The sequence below is a fragment of the Podarcis cretensis genome, assembly GCF_951804945.1.
Source record: "Podarcis cretensis genome assembly, chromosome: 14".
Lineage (NCBI taxonomy): Eukaryota > Metazoa > Chordata > Lepidosauria > Squamata > Lacertidae > Podarcis > Podarcis cretensis.
The window spans coordinates 26,050,195-26,075,417 of NC_137183.1; the positions used below are offsets into that span (position 1 = coordinate 26,050,195).

At 47.0% G+C, this 25,223-nt stretch overlaps 1 protein-coding gene across 1 annotated transcript in view; it reads right to left on the reverse strand.

Annotated features, from left to right (window-relative positions):
* Positions 1-18,188, reverse strand: part of SLCO3A1 (solute carrier organic anion transporter family member 3A1) — a 107,564-nt gene extending 89,376 nt beyond the window's left edge. The window contains exon 1 of the mRNA XM_079954250.1: positions 17,868-18,188. Coding sequence (XP_079810376.1) covers positions 17,868-18,083 — 216 coding nt within the window. The 5' untranslated portion in view covers positions 18,084-18,188. The remainder of the gene's footprint in view (positions 1-17,867) is intronic.
* Between the last annotated feature and the right edge of the window lie 7,035 nt (positions 18,189-25,223).

A 25,223-nucleotide genomic window follows, 5' to 3' on the forward strand; every position in this document is an offset into this window, starting at 1 on the left:
GATTACTGGTTAAAAGGGGACTAACCAACTGAAATGCCACTAACCATCTGACAGGCCTCATAATAAGAACACTTAGCACCTGCACTTGAAGCGCTCAACATGCGCCCAAGAAATCCTACAACAGCCTTGGAAGGTAGACCAGTTTTCTCATCCCGTAGTTGCAGGGAGAAGGTTGAGGATGGAAGTCCATGCACCTAGATATGGATTTGCTGTTTTCTATATATGCTTTCCTAACATCAGTTAGAAGGTGTCCAGAGAGACCAGAAAGCAGCCTATGTCCCCACAGCTCGTGACCTTTATTTTAATATTAAAAAGACACCAGATGTGCCTAGAAGCAATAACACTTGTCCCTCTCCTTTTTCTAATGCCTTTTTGCAAGTCCTAGCACCATCTCAAGTGAGAGGAAATTCAGGACGGGGCCTTTTCTGCTTTGGCACCCCCACCTCTGTAACTCGCCCCAGAGAAGTTCAACTGGTGCTGTCCCCATTGCCTTTTCAGCACGGGGTGAAGGAGGATTCTGATGAGTCACCCAGACTTTTTAAGACGTTCAGCTCAACTATTCTTCCTGTATTCATCTCATTTCTTTATGTAACTTATAATTTCCATAATGCTGCTTAAGGCCCTACTTTCAAAGCAGTACACAAAAGGAAAACAGCCTAAATCATATTGATCCTGTATGGTTTCCATATATTTTAAAAACAGCGCTGGGTTTGGCTGTGTAATCCAGGGGTCAGCAAACTCTTTCAGCAGGGGGCTGGTCCACTGTCCCTTAGACCTTGTGGGGGGCCGGACTATATTTCGGGGGGAAAATATGAACGAACTCCTATGCCCCACACATAACCCAGAGATGCATTTTAAATAAAAGCACACATTCTACTCATGTAAAAACATGCTGATTCCTGGACAGTCCGTGGGCCGGATTTAGAAGGCGATTGGGCCAGATCTGGCCCCCAGGCCTTAGTTTGCCTACCCATGGTGTAACCTAAGAAGCAATATAGAATAGAATAGAAATTATATATTCTATTATATATAATTGCCTAAAAGCAATAATAAATAATAAATTACATAAATATATAAATGCCAGAAGAGTTACAAACCCACCAAGTATCTCGCCTACCTGCCCTCAATATACTGATTTACAGTGCAATGCCTACTCAGAAGTAAACCCAATAGAATTCTGTGGGGTTTGCTTCTAGGTAAGAAGGGTTAGCAGTGCAGTCTTAGTCAGCCGAAGCCTAAATGAACCAAGCTTTATCGGGCCTCCTGGCCTGATCACCTGGAGGGCCTTCTTCCTCGCCAGAGGTGACCAGGGATAGCCAGTACAGTGCTACCTCGGGTTAAGTACTTAATTCCTTCCGGAGGTCTGTTCTTAACCTGAAGCACCACTTTAGCTAATGGGGCCTCCTGCTGCTGCTGCGCCACCGGAGCACGATTTCTGTTCTTATCCTGAAGCAAAGTTCTTAACCCGAGGTACTATTTCTGGGTTAGCGGAGTCTGTAACCTGAAGCGTATGTAACCCGAGGTACCACTGTATTGACAAGTCTGCTGGGAAGCTGACCACCATGAAGGGAATCGAGCTTGGACTAAACTCGACAGGGTGAAACTCCCAAGCTGAGTGGGGCCTTTGCCGGTGCCATTTCAGTCCACCCTAATTTCTATTTTCGATGTGCTTATGGGATAATTAGGCAGGATCCAAACAAGGACATAAACAGAACATTACGAGAACGTGAAAATAGCAGGGTGCATGCAGCCGCCTCTCTGCAAGCAGCGTGGGTTTGCATTTGCATAAAAGCTATGCAAAGTGGAAGATGTGGACACAGGGAGGTGCAGGCGGCACAGCCAAAGCCCTTCATACGTGTCAAATGGCAGCTGAGAGCCCTTGTGAGGCTGCAGAAGAGCCCCCTTTGCTGTGCCATCTTGGCGAATGTTCTGGAAAACATTACCAGGGATATTTTATTTTGGAGGGTGTGGGGGGGGGAGGGAGGGGGGAAGCACAGGGATGTGGACTCATGCTCTGAATAAATTAAATAAAGGCTGTTTATATATCACCAGCACTGTGGCAGGTGCCACAAATTGCCAATAAAAATTTATATATAAATAAAGGACCTACCTACGTGATGCCAACACAAAATCCTACACAAACACTATGCAATAGAAGGAAAGAACATTGCCCCCCTTGTCTCTCTGCCTCCCTCCCCTCTCTTACCCCCCCCCCAACTGCATGATGTCTATGACAATAGTGTCTCACACCGAACATAAGCGAGCTGTGAAAACTACTCTATGAATAGAAAAAGGAGAGGCTATATGTGCTTTTACTTGTTTAATTGTTTGTTTTGTGACACAAGAAAATATCTAATAAAAAATAATTAAGAGAGAGAAATGAGAGAAAAGATGAGAAAGAGAATACACACACACACACAAATCTGATAGTTTCATTGTTTTCTTTTTGTAAACCACTTTGAGAGTGTGTGGTTTTTTTTAAAAAAAACACATAATAATCAAGCAGTATATATATATCATGAAACAAATAAATAATCTAGAAAGAAATTTAACCTGCATACAGCACACATTACTTATTACAGGAATTAGTAATACCGTAATACGAATTGCTAACGAATATTGATTCGTTCAATATTCCTTCCTCTGACATGCTTTCCCACTCAATGTCGCTCAGCCTCCTGGCTCTCAGCCACAATTCCCCCCTGGCTCTCTCCCTGGGGCCAAACAATCTCACAGATCACCCCCAAAATCTCATGACTAGAAGAGTTTCTGAAACAAACTGACATCACCTTAGTCTCTCCCGCTAGGCTTGTGCCCAGGAGTGTGTGTGTGGAGCTTTCTCAGGCTTCTTGTTGCTGTGTCCCTTTCAGACCTCAATCAGCTGTGCTGCACCCATCCAGTTCCAGGCTACAGGTGGTTTTGGTGAGTATCTCAGGGGGTCCCAAGGATGGCAAATAGACTGGTGAGAAGAGGAATGTCCCTTCTCTCCCAGCCGGACACCTCTCCTCTTCCAAAACTTGCAAGGCAAGGCAGAATTATTCTACCCACAACCGTTTCCAAACGGCCCATTTTCCCACATGCTTGCATTTTTATTTATATTTTGAGCCAGCTCTGATGATTTAATCGTCTGTCTTGCTTCTGCTTTGCTTTTTTTGCTTTTTAATTGCTTTAATTGTTGTTCTACTGGGGTTTTTTTTGGGGGGGGGGTTGGAAGGGGGCGTTGGAGCTGTTATCCACGCTGAGTACTATTGTGTCTTCTGGAAAGGCTGGCTATAAGTTATCCTAATGAATAAATTAATAGTTATATCTGCTAAGGAAACGTGCTGCGAATGCCAAAGCAGTCAGGTTTGGTCCCTGGTATCTCCAGGCAAGCGGGAAAAGGCTCCACTTGGAATATTCAGAGAGCAGCTGCCAGCCAGTGTAGACAACTCTGAAAGAAAAGGACAACCAGACGGATCAAGGAGTTGAGCCACCCAGCTATGAAGAAAGGCGGCAGCATTTGGGACTCTGGTTTAGAGAAAAGGCAAGTAAGAGGGGACATGATCAAAGTTTATTAAACTATGCATGCAGACTCTCCAAGTGTCCCTGTTTTCCAGGGACAGCCCCGGCTTTACAGGAGCTGTCTCGGTTTCTGATTTGATCCCAGAATCAGTGGCGTAGGAAGGGGGGTGCTGTGGGTGCGGGCTGCCCCCGGTGTCATCACTGAGGGGAGTGACTAAATGGCAAAGATGTGTGTTTTTGAAAAAATAACTCCCGTACCCACCGAACGCCCCTTTCTACACCACTGCAGGAGCACCCTCCCCTCGAGCGATTTTCAGAAACCAGAAGCATTGCCGCCTCCAACTTTGCAGGCAGAGCACAGCCTTTATGGCTAGTAATAATAATAATAATTTATTATTTGTACCCCGCCCACCTGGCTGGGTTTTCCTAGCCACTCTGGGCAGCTTCCAACAAAGATTAAAAATACATTAAAATGTCACACATTAAAAACTTCCCTGAACAGGGCTGCTTTCAGATGTCTTCTAAATGTCAGGTAGTTGTTTATCTGTTTGACATTGGCTGGAAGGGCGTTCCACAGGGCAGGTGCCACTACCGAGAAGGCCCTCTGCCTGGTTTCCTGTAGCTTTGCTTCTCTCAGTGAGGGAACTGCCAGAAGGCCCTCGGCGCTGGACCTCAGTGTCTGGGCTGAACAATGGGGGTGGAGATGCTCCTTCAGGTATACTGGGCCGAGGCCGTTTAGGGCTTTAAAGGGTAACACCAACACTTTGAATTGTGCTCAGAAATGTTTCCTTTGACAGCCCTCTCCTCCATTAATCTGCCTAATCCAGAGGTGTAGCTGGGTGAGGCGGGGGGGGGGGACTGGGTGAACCACTGCAGGGCCTGCAGCATGCCTGAGTGTCTCTCCTGAAGGGGAGGTAGCAGGCAGACTGCCTGCAAGCTCTGCACTGCTTTTTCGAGCAGCTCGGGGCTTATGTTTGCCCACTGCCTCAGCCGCCCTACAGCTGAGGTGGAGGCTGCAGAGAGGCTCCATGGGTGGCTCGCTCTGCCCCTGGCCGCAGGGCACATGCGCTGCCCCAGGCACCCAAGCGGGTAACTACGCTGCTGCCCAGAATGTCCTGTCTTTGCTTAGGATGTCCTTATTTTCATCAGAGAAATACTGAAGGATATGATGTGGGAGAAATTGGGTATAGAAAAAGGGTTTTCTCCCTCTCTCAGAAGACTACAACTCGTGGATATCCAGCTGAATGTTGAGATATTCAGGACAGACAAAAGAAAGGACCTCTTCATGCAACCCATAATTAAACTATGGAACTCGCTCTCATGGGACTTAGTGATGGCCACCAGATTGGATGGCTTTCATAGAGGATTGGGCAAAATCACGAAGAAGGCTTCCAATGGCTGCTAGCCATGATGGCTGTGCTCTGATTTCATAGCCAGATGCATTAATTCTTCTGAATACCAGTTAATGGAAACCACAGGAGGGGAGAGGGCTCTTGTTTGTGGGTCCAGGATTCCAACAGGCATCTGGGTGACCACTGTGAGAACAGCATGCTGGACTAGATGGGCCATGGACCCATCTACAACACTGGGCCCAAACCATTCTTACAACACTGGGCCCAAAGTTTGAGACTTTCACTCAATTTTAACGGAGCACCGCTCTGAATGCAAAATGATCCAGTTTCATTCTTTGGCATTTCCTATTAGAAAGGATCAGGTCAAAGATGGTGAATGGGACCTCTCTTTGCCTGAGACCCTGGAAAGTCACTCGCAGTCAGAGGAGACTCTACTGAACCAGACAGGCAAATCAATGGACCTCGAATAAGACAGCTTTCTATGTATCCCCTCCCATGAAATCCTTTGCAGATTGCAGAGGATACTGGGGTGCATTCTTAGTTGCACAAAATAACATGTTGCGCAGGCCTATGGGGTCTTGTCATCCCAGGACACAGTTTGAGTTTTTCTTTGTGGCTGCACACTGCAAGGTATGGTGGCTGGTGCCTTTCTGAAAAACCAGTCCACTCCTAGGATCCTGATGAGCTACAAAATCAATGTCAAGATTCCCCAGACTATAATTTTAGAACCACTGTTCTAACCACAATGCACCAAGAAAAACTACTGGTCAGTCAATGAGGGATGAGGAACTTGTGGCCCTCCAGATGTTGCTGGCCAATCAGATGATGGGGACTGTAATCTAGCAACATCTGGCAGGCCACAGGTTCCTCATCCATGGCTGAGATAATGGACTTTGCAGACTTTCTGTAAGGGCCTTGTTGCTTTAGTGATGGACCAAATGAGACATTACCAACGCAGATTGATAGTCACTTGAAAATGGTTTCTCCGTGGCTGAATCACATTCCCTTAGTAGCATACGAATGCTGGAATCAAATAGGTCTGTGTTACTGTCAGAAATGTCCAGCCAACTAGAGAGGCTGTTCTGATGCAATCCAGCGCTGACACTTTCTCCAGCAAGCAGTCAGAATGCCTGCAACTATTCCATAACATCCCAGCAACTCATTCAGTGGCTCAGGCAGAAGGCTCCAGCAACAGATGATCGGCCACAGGACATCCATTTTTAAAATATTTAAGCTAAATCTGCAGAAATGAAAAATGGGGAAGGGTGTAACCATTGGCTTCCTGGCAACTTAAAAATATTTCTGTGGGTTATGTGATAAATTGCAACTGACCTGTTTCAAGGAGGGTTGAAACTGGATTGTAAAACATTTCTAAAAGTGATTTATAAACGGCAAACAAAAAAAAAAAATGCTACTTAAGCAGAACAAAACTGAAGCTGGCCTTTGGGATAAAAGAGAAACGTATGGCTTTAAACATCTTCGTGCTTTTCTTCTGTAACAGCATTGTGGGTAGCATAAACATGAGCTTGAGAGAAATCCCACAAAGGAGTCAGCAAAGTTGGTCTCACTGATAAATTCCTTAGGTATACTTGCTGGTTGTCCCGAGCCCCACCTAGGGCTTGTTTTGGCTGGCTCAGTATAATCCTAATAATAGGTTTTGCAGAAGGGAAGAGGGTGGTGTCAAGTAGCAGCAGTGGCATGATAAAGTCTGGCTAGCTCTTAAAACACTCTGCATTTACATCACCCGACCAGCCTGTTGCGACGTGCAACTGGCTGCTCACCATGGACTGAATGCTCTCATATGTTCCAACACAGCATAAAGAAAGGACATCCCTTTGGCAAGCTACGTTTAGTGTGGCGGCACTTGCCCTTTGGAACTCCCTCCCACTGCATATCAGACAGGCGCCTTCTTTGCAGGCTTTCTGGTACCTGCTAAACATATTCCCCTTTCAACAAGCCTTCTAAAATATTTATCCCTGTTGATGTGTGTCCTGGTTCTGACCTGATTTTATGTATGTGTTGTTGTTTGAAGTGTTTCAACATTTATAGCTGTTGTTTTTCTAATTACACACACACACACACACACACACACGTATATGTGTCATTATATTGTAAATCAGTTTGACACGCATCATGAGAAGTGATTCATAATTGAATTTACCCTCTAACATTTCTCCGATGAAAATAGGGACATCCTATTCAGCAACAATGACAACAACAATGATTTTATTATTTATACCCAACCCATCTGACTGGGTTGCCCCAGCCACTCTGGGCAGCATATAAAACATTTTTAAAAAACCTTCCCTATACAGTGGTACCTAGGGTTACATACACTTCAGGTTACAGACTCCGCTAACCCAGAAATAGTACCTCGGATTAAGAACTTTGTTTCAGGATGAGAACAGAAATTGTGCGGCGGCAGCGGGAGGCCCCATTAGCTAAAGCGGTGCTTCAGGTTAAGAACAGTTTCAAGTTAAGAACAGACCTCCGGAACAAATTAAGTACATAACCCGAGGTACCACTGTACAGGGCTGCCTTCGGATGTCTTTTAGAATGTCTTTTAGAATGTCTTCTAAAAGTTGTATGGTTACTTATCTCCTTGACTCAGGGGTCGCATAACTCCATACCCACCAATGTTTCGCCAATGAAATTAGGGACACCCTAAGGAAAAGCGGGACATTCCAGGATCAAATCAGAAACGGGGACAGCTTCAGTAAATCTGTGGCTGTCCTTGGAAAACAGGAACACTTGGAGGGTCTGTGATAATGATAATGCCTTCATCCAGGAAACCTTTGCAGCCTCTCCTTCCGCTGTTACCGAACTACTCCTACAGCCGTCTCTCAGATGCTTCCTATGCCCTTGTCTTGTCTGGCTATTTTTGGTTACATCCAGGAACGGACATGCCCTGAAAGCCATTCATTCACCTGTGCTTTACTCAGGTGAATAACTGAAATTGAAATCAATGGGAATGGCTAGCTTAGGTCTCTTAATTTCATAGTAGCGCCGTCTATATTTTCATACCTAGGATCTGCCTTTAACATGCTTTTGGGGGCACATTTTACTTATTTTTTTGCCATATGTTTGCATGGTGATGGTGCTACTCTTGAATCAGGCCTCAGTCTGGCAGTGGGTCCTGAGGACTCAACAGATAAAAACCAAGGGGGTGTAAGCTAAATTTTACTTAGAGTAGATCCACTGAAATGAATGAACCTGACTACGTTAACTCCATTAAGTTCAGTATGTCTGCTCTTTTTTATATATAAATTTTATTTTTCAATTTTGGAATTATTATTTTTACAGACATACAAATCCAATAGGGTGGCGCTGTGGGTTAAACCACTGAGCCTAGGACTTGCCGATCAGAAGGTCGGCGGTTCAAATCCCCGCGACGGGCTGAACTCCCGTTGCTCGGTCCCTGCTCCTGCCAACCTAGCAGTTCAAAAGCACGTCAAAGTGCAAGTAGATAAATAGGTATCACTCTGGCGGAAAGGTAAACGGCGTTTCCGTGTGCAGCTCTGGTTCGCCAGAAGCGGCTTAGTCATGCTGGCCACATGACCCAGAAGCTGTACGCCAGCTCCCTCGGCCAATAAAGTGAGATGTGTGCCGCAACCCCAGAGTCGGTCATGACTGGACCTAATGGTCAGGGGTCCCTTTACCTTTTTAAATCCAATAGATTCCCGATAAACATACGTTTTGTCTCCCCTCCACCCCTTTTGCGGTTTCCTTATAATGTTAATTTTTAATACTGCATTTCCTACATTATTCCATTTATTAGTTACTCCCTGATTTTTCTTTAGCATTACCCTTAAAGGTAAAGGGACCCCTGACCATTAGGTCCAGTCGTGGCCGACTCTGGGATTGTGGCGCTCATCTCGGTTTACTGGCTGAGGGAGCCGGCGTACAGCTTCCGGGTCATGTGGCCAGCACGACTAAGCTGCTTCTAGCGAATCAACTACTTGCTAATCCTGTTACATTAATCCTGCTAATGAACTTAAATGTATACAATTTTGTTTTCAGATATTCCACAAATTTTCCCCATTCCTTAATGAAATTCATTTCTTCTTGGTTTCTTATTGTTCCAGTAGGTTTTGCTGCTTCCATATTATTAAATATTATTCTAAATAACAAAGGAAACATCTGTAAATCAGCAACTAATATCAGCCTTTGGAAAAGAAAAGAAAAGACCCTTCAAATCATCTCAAATTGACTTAAATGTATGGTTCTAAAGGTAACAAAACCTATGGTTGAATACTTACATGAAACTTTTTGAGTTCCAGTACAGGGGTACCTCAGGTTACATACGCTTCAGGTTACATATGCTTCAGGTTACAGACTCCGCTAACCCAGAAATATTACCTCGGGTTAAGAACTTTGCTTCAGGATGAGAACAGAAATTGTGCTCTGGCGGCGCAGCAGCAGCAGGAGGCCGCATCAGCTAAAGTGGTGCTTCAGGTTAAGAACAGTTTCAGGTTAAGAACGGACCTCTAGAACGAATTAAGTACTTAACCTGAGGTACCACTGTAGTTTATAAAGTAACTGCACCTCTCAATATATTTATTGCCAGCCTTTATTTTACACCTTTATTTTGGATTTTTGGTACACCATTCATTGCATTTGGCCCATTGGGAGATTTTCAAATTACCCACAGCTATTAATAATGCCATAGCAAGCTCTAATTCCCCCTTATTAACAATTCTTTGGAAACAACAAAGGAGCATTTCTTTTGGATTTAAAACTACATTACACCCAACCATGCCACTTATATTTATAATCTCTTGTCAAAAAGGCCTTAGTTGGGTGCAGTTCTAGAATGTATTCATTACGTCCATTCCTGGGTTCCTCACATATATCATGATGAAGATTATAAATTTTTTTTTAACCTGGTAGGCATCAAATACCATCCATTCAGTGCAGTGTATTTTATAATGGCTTTCTTTTCCCAGTAAGTGGGATTACATTTTTCACTATGCTTTTTGTAAACCCATTTAGAATAATCCCTGGAAATTACATCACCTATGCCTTACGTCGTCCAGTTTCATAATTAGTTACCCTTCGGTCTGCGTCAGGTAAGATCTCATAGATGTGGCATCTGCAGAACACATTTTAAGCACCACAATACCAGTTTAACGGTCATGGCTGCCACCACCATTTTGCCCAAAATCAGGAAACTATAGTTTAAGGGTGCTGAGAGATATAGAATCATAGAATTGTAGAGATGGAAGGCCCTCTATGGATCATCTGGTCCAACCTGCTGCAATGGAGGAATCACAGTTTAAGAATCCCTGACAGATCCCCGCTTTCTGTTACAGATGAGAATCATCATCATCATCATCATCATGATTCTACTTAGCTGGTCCCCCTATTTCCCTTGCAGAGCTACCATTCCCAGAGCAGTTGAAGAATCGACCCTTCTTCCCAGAGAACTCTGAGAACAGTCACTCCTTGGACTCACCATCACCTGGACTGGACCACATCCCTGGTGTCCACACCCAGCTGTGGATACGGTTTGGGCCCATTCACTGGTCTGACCAACCAACCACATGGCTGCCCACAGGGTCAGCAAGACAACAACTCCCTGTGCCCCAGATGAACCCTAATGCCCAGATTCCCAGCTTTCAATAAAGAGAGAGAGAGAGAGATAGTTACGTTTCTAGTGTTTGTAGAACTTCAAATATGAGGCACAATATTTCAGACACTGTTCTCCTCATTGGTTTTGCAAGAAACCGGTCCGTTCCCAGCTTTCAGTTAAGTTTGTTTGTTTATTTGTTTGTTTGTTTGGAGTATCTACTTTGCATGCGCATGCACATACACATATGAAAAATTCCTGTGGGTGCACATGACCAAGCAACATGTTTCAGGATTGGTAAAATAAATTTACAGTGGTACCTTGGGTAAAGAACTTAATTCATTCTGGAGGTCTGTTCTTAACCTGAAACTGTTCTTAACCTGAAGCACCACTTTAGCTAATGAGGCCTCCTGCTGCCGCTGCACCACCGCTGCACAATTTCTGTTCTCATCCTGAAGCAAAGTTCTTAACCCGAGGTAATATTTCTGGGTTAGGGGAGTCTGTAACCTGAAGCATATGTAACCCGAGGTACCACAGTATACCATTTGCCATACAATGCTGCATTGCTAGTGTTAGGATGAATGTGCCATGTATTATATGGATATCCAAGAATAATAAAACACGAGGACTTTAGAGTTGGTCTCTCCTCCTGGATCAACCAAAAACAACAACAACCTCAATTTGGTTTCTGGGCTGATTAAAAAGGTCTATAAACCCTGACCTAGTAACAGAAGTGTGGTCTATTGAACACTGGTGGCCTATGAGCTCCATTCAGGTGGTCTAAAGAAAGGCTGTAGAACAATTGAAAATATGTGTACTTGGGCCTCACTGGAATCTTTTCCCTTCTTCTGATAATGGGTATTGAAGTTGTTTGGTCTGGGACCAACAATTTTCATAATACTGTTGGTATTGGTACTAACATATTAAGTACCCATACATCTCAGGACCAGGTAACTTGAGAAACCGCCTTATCCCTTATCCACCGCCTGCCGCCATCTGTGGGAGTGTTTCTCCTGCAAATTCGAAAGATCTCAGAAGCCCTCTCCACAATAACACAAAAGAGCAGGGCTTTTAGTGTGGCTGACTTCGTTCTGTGGAAAAGCAGTCCTGTTGAGATTTGGCGGGTGCCCACTACTGCACTTTCTGGAAACGGTCGAAGACATTTATGTTCTGAAAGGCTTTCCCAGCAGATAAATGGGCCTTTTCCATGAGGGTCCACTTTTAGGATTTTAGTCTTCTACTTGTGACTTTTGTGGTTTTATCTGCTTTTAATTATCTTACGTGCAAATCACACTGAAACAGCAGTTTAAAAGGAGATTAATAAATCAGTTGTAATAATGACAATATGGCACTGGTTCAGCCTACTCATTTTTCTCTAGAAACCTTTCAGTTTCAGCTGCTTTTTGTCAGTGGCCTAATTGTGGGTTTGTGGGTTTCATAATATGGTGGTGGTTTTGACACAGCTGGGGGGAGGAGGAATGTTTAGGTCTGAAAAGCCCCCCTCACAGTTTTCAAGGGGTCCACAAAAACAGCTGGAAAAAGGATGCTTTAAACCAGGCATAGGCAAACTTGGCCCTCCAGATGTTTTGGGACTACAACTCCCATCATCCCTAACCACTGGTCCTGTTAGCTAGAGATGATGGGAGTTGTAGTCCCAAAACATCTGGAGGGCCAAGTTTGCCTATGCCTATCTTAGGCCCACCCATCTGCACTATCCATGTAAAGCTGTATCCTACCAAATTTCCCAATCGGTCTCCCCCAAAGAATCCTGGGAACTGTAGTTTGTTTAGGATGCTGAGAGTTCTTAGGAGACCCCAATTCCCCTCACAGGGCTACAGTTCCTAGGATTCCATGGGAAGTGGGATTGATTGTTAAACTATTCTAGGAGTTGTAGCTCTGGGAAGAGAATAACGATCTCCTTTTAAAATTCTCAGCACCCTAAACAAACTACAGTTCCCAGGATTCTTTGGGACAAGCCATGACCGTTAAAGTGGTATGACACTGCTTTAAAATGTTAGTTCAGATGGGGCCTTCATTGCAATCAGCACTGTTTCCATTCTGCCACAGTCTGAGTTCTGCTAAGACCTACATTATTTGTCACCACTATCCACCAATGTAATTAATCACATCATTAACTTCAGCGCATTTAGATAGGAAAGCTACTATCATGGCTCCCACTAAAGAATTCTGTAGTTTGTTAAGGGCGTTGAGAACTGTTAGGAGACCTCTGTTCTTCCCACGGAGCTACAATTCCCCAGAGTTCCCTGGGAAGAGGGATTGGCTGTCAAATCAATCCAGGAGTTGTCAATCAAGAAGTCACCACTTCATAACACAGCAAGGAAGAGTCAGCATTATAACCAGTAAAAAAACAAATGCGAAAATCCTCAGTGTCTGAATGTAGACTTAATAATGTCCATTAATGTCAGTGGATCTACTCTGAGGAGGACTGGCACTGAATGCCACCCCATATCATCCTCCAATCCCGAATCTGTTCTGTGCCACACTTTGTACGCCAGGGGTACATCTAAGCACCTGAAGGTGCCTTGTAAAAGGTGAACCCAGCAGTCCCCACCACGGCTGACAGCACTTCTCCAAGATCTTTTGGCCAGAGTGCCAGAAGATAGCTGAGCCCCACCAAAGCCAGCAGCTCCAAACTTCACCTCCTCCCTCCCCTGCAACAGTGAATAAAACAAAAGGCACAATGTCCTTTTACTGTGCATTCTCCACCCTCCTACAACTGTCATTGGCTGCTGTATTCATGGGTGGGGAAACTAGCAAAGCACCGAAGGCACATTGCCTGTCTTGTTTTGCTCAATGTTCTGGGGGGGGGGAGGCAGAGCAGATTTGGGGCAGATTGCTCTCCAGGGCATCCACACTGTGTTGCAGTGTGCATAAGGTGGGGCGGGGCGGGGGGTCGTCTCCTGTCCTGATACCTGAAATTGGATCGCCGAAATAAGAGACAAGAGCACAGGAAACAGTCATATACGGAGTCAAACCACAATCAGTCCTGCCTACACGGTCTGGCAGCAGTGGTTTCAGGCAGGGGGCATTCCCAGCCCAATCTAGGGATGCAGAGAATTGAACCGGGGACCGTGTTATGCTCCTTAAATAAATGATGCTGGAGAGGAGCTTGTGGCCTTATGTGTGCAGAAGTATTTGACCTTCTGCAGGCAAAGCCAATGCTTTGGCCCTGAGCTCCAGCTCTCCCACAGCAAAATCAAAGTGAAGCAGTGGGAGGCATCTGCAGATATTTGAAAAGCAAGGTGCAAAACCAGACACCCCATTTGCCTATTTTACTTTCCTGCACAGCCCATCTGGAGTAAAAGAGACTCTGCATAAGTGGTAATTCGACAACCAGCCTCCACATACTGTCCTAGGCAAGGAGGGTGGGTAGATTTTAATGCTTTTGGAACAAACTGCCTTGGGCGTGGATCACAGAATCGTAGAATTGTAGAGCTGGAAAGGCTGATGAGGGTCATCGAGTCCAACCCCCCGCAATGCAGAAATCTTTCAGCCAATGTGGGGCATGACGGAATACAAATGCTTTAAATGAAGGATTATATCATGCAGTGTCCAAGTAGGCCTTCCAAGCAAGCTCTGAGGCTCAGGCTCCGAGGCTTTGCTGTCGCTTGTCTGTGCTGCTGTGATATCACAGAATGCTCACAGAGCATTCCAATCACTCAAGGTAAAGGTGAATGTTAACAGCTGAATGTTAAGCGACAACACAGCTTCTCTGAAGCTCTGGACTGGGGGTGGGTCAGGGACTCATAGGTTCAATCAACGGCATTGATGGCAAGATCAAAGAAGAGGCACAACTCCTGCTATTGATATTCTCAATTTCAATTAGAGAACAGTCTCTCTCTCTCTCTCTCTCTCTCTCTCTCTCTCACACACACACACACACACTTTATAACAAGGAAACAGCAAGCCCACTCACACTATTCTAAAGCAATGGAACAACTTGGATTTCAACATCAGCTGCCAAAATAGCAATCTGAATTAGGGGGTGCGTAAAAAGTCCAATTAAGGGAGCAAAAGAACTGCAGAGTGGGAAGGCTCGAAGCACAGTTCCTCAGTTGGACCAGAACCATTTACTATTTACCGGCAATTTTACAACTCACAGCATTTTGAGCAGAATGTTCAAGTCAGCTCACAATGGCGCACTTCTCTCAATGCGCTTGCACCTGGATTTCATTCCTCTGCAGCTATCGGCACCTCCAGATGAAATATTGCCTCCATGCAAGGCCACATTGAAACACCCAGCGCAGGCCTGCATTTCACAGCACACACATCAAACTCTTTTTGCTGCTCGGTTTCCATCTGTTCACAAGAGCCGACCGAGAGAATTTGCTGCCTCTCCCTAATGACACCCACACACACAAAACCCATTGGGCAGAACCAGCCAACGGCAAATGTGCAGTCTCGTGGCCTTTGCCTGTATCAAACACAGGACAACCCAGACATGAGACGCACCCCGTGCTTGTGAATGACACACTGTCACTCAGATCCAGCAAGGTGAAACAGAGTGAGAGGAGGAACAGAGAGACGGTATCCCATTCTTCCCTCTTCCGATTTGCTTTCCTTGGCTCAGGTACCCTGACATCTGATCTCAGGGCAGGACAGCTGGTCCCCCGATCAAACCCATTTGCCTTGCACTCTCAGATTCCAAATGCAACCTTTTATCTCCCACCCCCCGCCACCCAAAAAGTGTGTTTGTTCTCACCCCATCATACAAAGGGAAAGACAGCTGGCAACCCCAGAGCAAATGCTGAGTCACTTAACGAGAAAACCAAGCTTGCTAATAGCCACCCCCTGCTTGCAAGGTGGTCTGCACTGGAGATTTGCAAGCCAGGTGACTGCAGAAACCTTTCTCCTCTTTTGCTTCTCCCTGTTTCCCTTTCACCTTCAGGGCAAGGACTCAGGTGAGAAGCTCATGGCTGAACGCAGGCCCTAAATAGAACTGCACTGGCTCATCAGAGAAGAACGTAAGAAGAATCTAGCTGGGTCAGGTCAAAGGCCCATCTAGCCCAGCATCCTGTTCTCACAGTGGCAACCAAATGGCCCAATGGGAAGCCCCCAAGCACGACCTGAATGCAACAGCAGCAGACGCCCCCCCCCCCAGTGTCCCTATTTTCCAGGGACAGTCCCAGATTTACAGAAGCCATCCCGGTTTCTGAGTTGATCCAGGAATGTCCTGCTTTTCCTTAGGATGTCCATATTGTCATCAGAGAAATGTTGGAAGGTGTGGAGCTATGCAACCCCCTGAGCCAAGGAGATAAGTTAACTATACAACCTTTAGAAGATATCTGAAAGCTGCTCTGCATAGGGAAGTTTTTATATATGTCGGAAGCCACCCAGAGTGGCTGTGGTGCAAATGTTGCTGTTGTTATTAAATAGGATGTCCCTATTTTCATCAGAGAAATGTTTGAGGGTCTGCAGCAGTTCAGAGGTGGTTTTCGGACAGTGCCACCGATTTGCTCGCACTGAGTGCTCAGCTAAGGTGGGTGCCTTCTCAAAGCCCAGTGAGTACTTGCCTGGCTTTGGGAAGGAAGCATGAGGGCTCTGGCAGGGTCCTAGAGTTCTCCTCCCTCCTTCCCAAAGCTGGGCAAGCACTTAGCGGACTTTGGGAAGGAGGTGTGGGGCTCTAGAACTCTGCCAGAGCCCTACACCTCCTTCCCAAAGTCCAGCACTCATTTACCAGGCTTAAACCAGCACCTTGAGGACTGTGGGGAGGGCATCATATGTTAGCCTTGCATAGGACAGCATATTCGCAAGGTTCACCCCTGACCCATTTTCTGCCTTCACTGTAGGAGGCAGTGTGCCTCTGATTGCCAGTTGTTGGGAATCACAAATGGGGAGAAAGCACTGGTGTGCTTTGGTCCTGCTTGTGGGCTGCCCTTCTGGGAATCTGGTTGGCCGCTATGAGAACATGATGCTAGACTAGAAAGGCCTCTGGCCTGATGCATATAGCCATTGCTGCTAGCAACTCCTGATAACCTTTTCCCTTTGCCAGCAAAAGGTGCAGGATGGAGACAATTATGTTCACATGATAGCCTACAGTATATAGCTGTACATTAAATTATTGTTATTATTATTCACAACTACAATTACATCAGACAACAGGATGATCAGGAAAAAGCCAAGCCCCTGCCCCACAAAGCTTACAATTAGGGTTGCCAGTTTTTATTCTCTTTATTTGCCCAGTCCTTGTGCCTTTAAACAGCACTCTGGTGTGAAAATGCTCGTTTCCATGGTCTTGAAGAACTTCAAGCTGCTGATCACTGCAGATTACAAGGCACAGTTAAGGATCTTTCCCCCCTTCTGGTCAGCTGGTAACCCACACTTAGAATGTACAACTAAGAGGAGAAAAGGGTAAAGTGGCTTAAGCAAATGTAGTTTTTGTGCTCTTAGGCCTCATTTCGCAGCATGCATGTAGTTGGGGGAGAAGGGTTTAATCATACCCAACTGTGGCTAAATGTCCGGATGTACCTTAACTGGGATACCTTTATGCCAGCCTTGTAAGGCGGGCTAGAATACCAACTGCCCCCTTTATGAATTGGCAAGGGGGAGGCCACAGCCATCATAAAGCAGCAGAGTGCATTCCTAGCCAAGGCGACATTTGAACCAGGGGCTTCCTGGCTGTCAATCACCATGCCTGCTAGATACACAGATGTCACTGCCTCTGTTGGTTCAGCTTCTGTGTGTCAGACCAGAGCGGGTAGAGTTAATCAGGTCACGGAGGGGTTGACCCACAATGGCCTCTGCTTAATTCAAGTTGATGATTACAGTTATTAGCATTAGGAATGTATATCCCCTATGGACCCCTCAGCCACAGCATCTCTACTGCATACCACCTAGGCAAATATGGGATTCTTTCTACCCCACACTGGATTACTTCGGAGCAACTACTGCGGCCAGGGCCAATTACTGAAGACGCTCCCATGCAGGTGTGTGTGTGTGTGTGTGTGTGTGTATCCCCCATTAACTGCGGGCAGGGGAGGCCACGCTTCCCCCTCTCTCGCTCATCCCAATCGAAGCTCAACGGCAAGGCTCAGGGTGCCCGGAGGAAGCCGCCGCGGACAGCTTGCCTGGGCACCAGGAGGGAACCGAGGCTGCTGGCTGTCCATCAAGCCACCTGCACCAAACACGCCCCTCCTCGCATCACCTTCCATCCTGCCGAACCTGGCACGGGACCCGGAGTGAGAGGTGGGGGGGGGGAGTCGGAATGAGAGAGATAGAGCGAGGGTCCCTATCCCTCTCGCCCCCAGACCCTCAATACCATCCGCAGCCTTGGCTGACGCTACAGCGGAGAGGGGCTAAAGATGCCACCCGCATGCCCGATTCCTCGCTCTTCCTCTCCAACAGAAGGTGGCACCCACTTTGCCCCTCCGCACTTTCCGCACACCCTCTCCGGCTCCCCCCGCTCCCCGGCCCCGCTGGCTCACCAGGTAGGCGCCCACCGTGCCCTGCGCCAACATGAGCGCGCACTCGGAGACCAGGAAGATCTGGATGTTGGAGACGCACGGGGAGCTCTTCTTTTTCCTCTTCTTGGCGCGCTGCGACTCGTCCCCTTGCAGCTCCCCGCCGTCCCCGCTGCTGTTGCTCCCGCCGCCGCCGCTTCCTCCTTCTCCCGAGGAGCCGCGGGGCTTCTTGCCCTGCATCCTCCTCCTTGGCCCTCTCCGCGTCCCCACCGGCCGGCCGGGAGCAGCGGCGGCGGCGGCTCCGGGGGCCAATCAGGCGCGCAACGACGGCTGCCCGCGCCCGCCTCGCCTCCTGCGGCGGGCTCCTCCTGCCGCCGCCGCCGCTGCTGCTCGCACCGCTGCCATGGCCGGCCCGCTCCCTCCTTCCTTCCTTCCTTCCTCCGCCCGCTCTGCTCGACTCCCTCCCTCCTCCTTTCCTTCCTTCCCTCTCGCTCCCTCTCTCGGCCGCCGCTCCAGCGCCGGCTCCAGAGCGCGGCTGCTGCTGCTTGCTTGGCCCAACCCGCCTGCGCCTTTGCTGGGCTGGAGCCAAGAGGGGAGAATGGCGCGCCCCGAAGAGGAAGCTGGGCAGTTCGTCGTTATATTTTCTCTCCCCCCCCCCACCCCCGGGAAATACTGGTTCTGCGCTGTTTCTGGAGGAGGAGGATCTGCCTTGCATGCAGAAGGTCCCAGGTTCAACTCCCAGCATCTCCAGGAGGGGCTGAGAGAGACCCCTGTCTGAAACGCTGGAGAGCTGCTGCCAGTCAGTGTAAGCAACACTGAACTAGGTGGGCCACGGTATGAGGCAGCTTAGCCAAGGGCCCTAGCTCAATAGTAAAACATCTGCTTGGCATGCAGAAGCTCGCTGGTTTACCCCCCAGTATCTCCAGGTAGGGCTGGGAGAGACCCCCCTGCCTGAAACCTGGGAGAGCTGCTGCCAGTCAGTGTAGATGATACTGAGCTAGATGGAACAATGTGTCTGAGTCAGTATTAGGCAGCTTCCTGTGTGGCAAGGTTTTGCCACTCTGGGAAGGAGTTTCCTCTTTGGCCCCTGAGTAGCACTGGAGTCTTCCAGGAGGGTGGAGCAGGGCCAGCTCTGCCATTAGGCAGAGGGAGGATGCAGCTCCAGATATACACACCTAAGAAGAGCCCGCCCAGATCGGGGCCATCTAGTCCAGCATCCTGTTGCCAACCAGATGCCCGTGGGAAACCTGCAAGCAGGACCCGAACTCAAGAGCCCTCTCCCCTTTCGTGATTTCCAGCAACTGGCATTCAGAAGCATTGCTGACTCTGACCATGGAGGCAGAGGAAAGCCATGCTGGCTAGTAGCCATAGGTAGCCCTCTCTTCCAGGAACTTGTCCAATCTGCTTCCGAAGCCATCCAAGTAGGTGACCATTGCTGCCTGCCCTCTACTCCATGGTCCTCTCTCCCCTGACTCTTCTGGCAGTCCAGTCAACTTCTGCACATGGAACAGGGTGGGTGCGATGCCATCTTCCGCTTTGCCTTCATGCAACAAAATTGCTCGGGTGAGGCTGTGGGTTTGGGCTGCGAGGCCTCCACCACCCCACTGAGGATGGAAAAGGAGGACCATTTTGGGAACCAGATGCGGAGAAGGAAGTGAAGCGACTGTTGGGCTGGACAGCAAAGGTCAGGATGAGGCTCCACTGTTCTTGGAAAATGAGAGGAAGGGTCCAAACCAGGTCTTGCCCACTTTTGAGGCAGGGTAAATGACAACGATAAATGTCTAGCTGTGCTGATAATTTGCCGCCCTGTGACTTAGTAGGGCTCTGCACCAACACCCCCAGGCTAAAAGTTCTGCTCACCACTTCTAGGCATTGATGGACCACTGGAGGCCCCTGGCTTGCTCTGCAGACTACCGTGCCTTGGTACCACTCAAGAGACCTCAGGCTAACCAATTGCCACTTGTCCAAAATGGACTAACTAATTTGTGGGCACATTTGCTTATTCATACCATAAGCTTTCCATCCCAGCCTCCTGCAGATCGTCCGGTTCCAATTTCCTCAGGCTTCTCGGTAGCCTCTCCCCAACCGACAAGGAGAGAAATTTTCAAGAAGAAACTGTAATTAGCCAGCCAGGATGTTTTGTTCCAACTCTCTAGTCCTCCAGATGGTGCTTTTAGAGTGCAAGCTCCTGTCAAGCTTAACCTGGGAATTCATTCAAATGGAAGGTGCATTGCCCCTGGAGCAAACACACCTTCCCACCACGCAGGCATGTGCAAAGATCTAAACATTTTGGAATTATTTATTCACAAAAGTTATTTTTAAAAATATATTTTTAGGACATGAGCTGCCAGGAAATCCAATAGCCGTGCTGTTTGGACTACCTCACAGGGTTTTCCTGAGAGTAAAAGGGAAAAGAGGGAGAACCACAGGCACCAAATCATAGAATTGTAGCATTGTGGAGTTGGAAGGGACCCCAAGGATCATCTAGTCCAACCCCTGCAATGCAGGAATCTCAGCTAAAGCATCCATGACAGATGGCCATCCCACCAAATATGGAGAGGATGGGAAGTCATAGATTCATGTAGAAAACACATAGTTGAAATCGTATGTATCTTTTGTGAGCATTGATATCTTTATTGGCTTGATGGAAATGAATATGATTACATGTTGTATATATATGGAAAACGAACAATAAAACATCAAAACTGGAAAAGAAAAAAGGAGAGTCCATAACCTGTTCCACTGTTGAACAGCTCTTACTGTCCAAAAATTATTCCTGAATGCAAAAGCCCTACATCCGTCCGTGGTAGCTATGCATAGGGCTCATTCACAATGCCACTGAATTTGTGGCCGGCATGTGCATTATTATTTAACTACGTTTATTTCAAAGTATTTCTAAACCACCATGCCTGTACACACTCCCCAAGTGGCGTACAAAAAGACCACCATAGAACAGTAACATAAAAAACATAATTCAGCATAAGAACATAAGAACAGCCTATTCTGGATCAGACCATTGACTCGTCTAGTCCAGTATCCCATTCTCACAGCAGCCAACCAAATGCTTGTGGGACCTGAGCACAAGAGCCATCTCCCCTCCTGTAGCTTCCAGCAACTGGTATTCAGAAGCATTGCTGTCTCCTACAAGGAAGGAGGAACACAGACATCATGGCTAAAGGTAAAGATAAAGGGACCCCTGACCATTAGGTCCAGTGGGGCAAGACAGGCATACCTGGTCACCTGAAAACATGCTGCCATTCATGGAAAAAACAACACCTTAAACCAGTGCCTTTTTCCCTAAAAAATGTTTAGGGGTACTCTCATTTTCCTAGGTAAAGGGACCCCTGACCCTTAGGTCCAGTCGTGGCCAACTCTGGGGTTGCGGCGCTCATCTCGCTTTATTGGCCGAGGGAGCCGGCGTACAGCTTCCATGTCATGTGGCCAGCATGGCTGCTCTGGCGAACCAGAGCAGCGCATGGAAATGCCATTTACCTTTCCGCCAGAGTGGTACCTATTTATCTACTTGCACTTTGACGTGCTTTCGAACTGCTAGGTTGGCAGGAGCAGGGACCGAACAATGGGAGCTCACCCCGTCACAGGGATTCAAACCGCCGACCTTCTGATTGACAAGTCCTAGGCTCTGTGGTTTAACCCATAGCGCCACCAGCGTCCCATTAATTGGTCTAATCCTCTTTTCAAGCCAACCAAGCTGGTGGCATGAAGAAGTCCTTCCTTTTATCTGTCCTGAATCTTCCAACATTCTGCTTCATGGGAAAATTTCATGGGGAAATGCTTCATGAGAAATTCTCTATCCACTTTCTCCATGCCATGAGTAATGTTATAAATGTCTATCATGCCACCTCTTGCTTGCTTTTTCTCTAAACTGAACGATCCCAAACTCTGCAATCCTTCTCCATAGGGGAATTGCTCCACCCCCTTGATCATTTGGGTCACCCTTTTCTGAACTTTCCCCAGGTATTTCAATGGAGCCCATTCACTCGCACAATCGACGTTTATTACGTACAAAGAAATCAAGCAGTAAGCCTTGATGTGTAAACTAGTTAGCAACAATTTGTCCAAGGATCAGTAGAGCTGACATCTGGATTGTGGGTGACCAGAATCTTGGTAAGCCCTCCATACCTGGTCACCTGAAAAAATGCTGCCATTCATGGAAAAAACAACACCTTAAACCAGTGCCTTTTTTCCTTTAAAAAAATGTTTAGGGGTACTCTCATTTTCCTAGGTAAAGGGACCCCTGACCATTAGGTCCAGTTGTGACTGACTCTAGGGTTGCAGCGCTCGTCTCGCTTTATTGGCCGAGGGAGCCAGCGTACAGCTTCCGGGTCATGTGGCCAGCATGACTAAGCCTCTTCTGGCAAACCAGAGCAGCGCACGGAAAGGCTGTATACCTTCCCGCCAGAGCGATACCTATTTATCTACTTGCACTTTGACGTGCTTTCAAACTCCTAGGTTGGCAGGAGCTAGGACAGAGCAACGGGAGCTCACCCCTTCACAGGGATTAGAACCACCGACCTTCTGATCAGCAAGCCCTAGGCTCTGTGGTTTAATCAACAGTGCCACCCGCGTCCCACTCATTTTCCAACTTATATTGAAATATTTCCCCTCAATGAAGCCAAACTTAGTTTCACAAAATGTTTAGGGGTATGCATACCCCCAGAAAAAAAAGCACTGTCTTAAACCAACTTTTCCCAACCTGGTGCCTTCCAGTTGTTTCGGACAACCAATCCTATCAGGCCAACCCACAATTGGGGAAGGTTGCTTTATCTATACATTTCTTAGCATTACCAACTGGAATTCTGCAAGAGCCTCATTATAAACTATGTTTTCCTGGAAGCCTGATCGGTTACCTGCCCCTTCAGTCCTAGATTGTAGGTGTGCATAGTCATTAAAGTCCATGGTCACCTTGAATTCTTGTTTGCAAAGCTCCCATTAATTTCAAATGGGGCCAGGATCCCATTCTGCAGCTGCACTTTACCAATGCAGAAACCATTTCCGGCATATAAACATTTTGCAAAATGATCAGGCCAGAACCAGTGAGATGGTAATGAGCTGAAATAAAGATGCCAGTCACGTACAACATTCCCCCCTCTGCACTCATAAATACACTCATAACATGATATACCAGCAGAAAGGACACACCAAAGGTCATCCAGCACCACCCTTTGCATAGAAATAGGTATCTGTGCACTTACAGATCATTGTACATCAAACCCAAACCAGCAGGATGCAGTAGCCCTAAATCCATGTGGCAAGATGGTTTTTTAAATATAATACTAGAATTTGGGGGTATCCAATGAAGCTGAACCTTGGAGAATTCAGGATAGACAAAGGAAAGTCCTTTACACAGTGCATGGAAAACTGGAATTTGCTCCCACCAGAGATAGTGATTTTCTTGGGAGAAAAGCAAAGACAAACCTAGACAGCATCTTAAAAAGCAGAGACATCACCTTGCCAACAAAGGTCCGTATAGTAAAAGCTACGGTTTTCCCAGTAGTGATGTATGGAAGTGAGAGCTGGACCATAAAGAAGGCTGATCGCCAAAGAATTGATGCTGGAGGAGACTCTTGAGAGTCCCATGGACTGCAAGAAGATCAAACCTCTCCATTCTGAAGGAAATCAGCCCTGAGTGCTCACTGGAAGCACAGATCCTGAAGCTGAGGCTTCAGTACTTTGGCCACCTCATGAGAAGAGAAGACACCCTGGAAAAGACCCTGATGTTGGGAAAGATGGAGGGCACAAGGAGACGGGGACGACAGAGGACGAGATGGCTGGACAGTGTTCTCAAAGCTACCAGCATGAGTTTGACCAAACTGTGGGAGGCAGTGGAAGACAGGAGGGCCTGGCGTGCTCTGGTCCATGGGGTCACGAAGAGTCGGACACGACTAAACAACAAGAGATGGTGATTGCCACCAACTTGGATGACTTTAAAAGACAATTAGGCAAATTTCTGGAGGATGAGGCTAGCAATAGCAATGATGGCTGTATTCTATCCCCCCATTGTCAGGACTGCCCCAAGACATTTTGGCACCTGAGGCAGATCCCAAAATGGTGCCCCCTCCCCATCAGAGAAGAAGGGGTTGGGGAATATCTACACCAGGAACAAGAGAGGAAGAAAGATCAAAATCGGAATCTGCTGCCCTGGTGGATTCTGCCGCCTGAGGCAGTCGCCTCATCTTGTCCCCTGGGTGAGCCAACCCTGTGTGTTGTTGGAAGCAATATGCCTTTGAATCAGTGCTGGATTACCAAATAGGCAGAGTAGGCACTAACCTATGGGGCCCCACAACAACGGATCAAAATAATATTGATTGGATTTAGAAAGAAAATTGCAATCAAGCTTTCTTAGTTCAATGTGGGGAGGGGGCTGAGATTTTGACTGCCTAGGGGCCTCCACAGGGTTTAATCCAGCACTGCACTGAATACCAGGGAATCACAGAAGGGGAGACCACTTTTGCACTAAGGTTTTGCTTCCCAGCTTCCCACAGGCATCTGTTTGGACACCGTGGGAGCAGGGTGCTGGACTAGGCCTGATCCAATTGGGCTCTTCTAAAGCTCTTATTAATTTCACAGCTCATTTCTATTCCTCAATCCAACAGTATTCATTTCTGGCCATAGTGAAAATGCATGGAACCTCCCCCACAAAAAATGTGAGTGAAATGCTGGGTGGGTGGCTAAGTGAACTGGCTGATTTCTGTTCTTTGCTTGGCAGACTGAACTGCCAGCCTCAACAGCACAGCCAGTTCACCAAATGTTCTGTCTTTTGCTAGCCTGGAGAACGCTGTTCCTTTGGGTCGGCCTTGCAGCTTACAAAATAACTGAGATAGTGTACTGCTAACTTTCACCCATTCCTTCTCCTGTGTCAGTATTGAAGGCATTTGTGTATTAAGACATGACAGCTGTCATTTGGCAATAGTGCGCTAGGCCTAGGTGATTTTTTGGCTGAGTAAAGTGTGATTAGCTCAATTGCTTCATCACTTAAAAGAATGGAACACAATTTTCAGCTTCATTGAGGTAGTGGGCTCATTAAGCTTGGCACAGTTGAACTTTGTGTGCGTATGTATGCAAACATCCTTGAGATGTTGAATTCAATTAAAAGACCTTTTCATAAAAAGAAGTCAGCAAATTCTAGCAGGAGAGAGTGAGAGAGTGCACTCTAGAATTAACAGGGAGAAAGTCTTACCAGCCAAGAACTCCAAAGGCTAGACCACTCACTTGTCAGTCTTCACTATGACGTCCAGCGACACTGTGATTTCAACACCCAGTTGTTGTGAGTTCAAAGTGCAGCGTAGGGCTGTTTAAAAGCCATTTTGCAAAGAGCTTTGTGCTACTCTTTAAACCAAAAACTGTCAAAAAGTAATAATA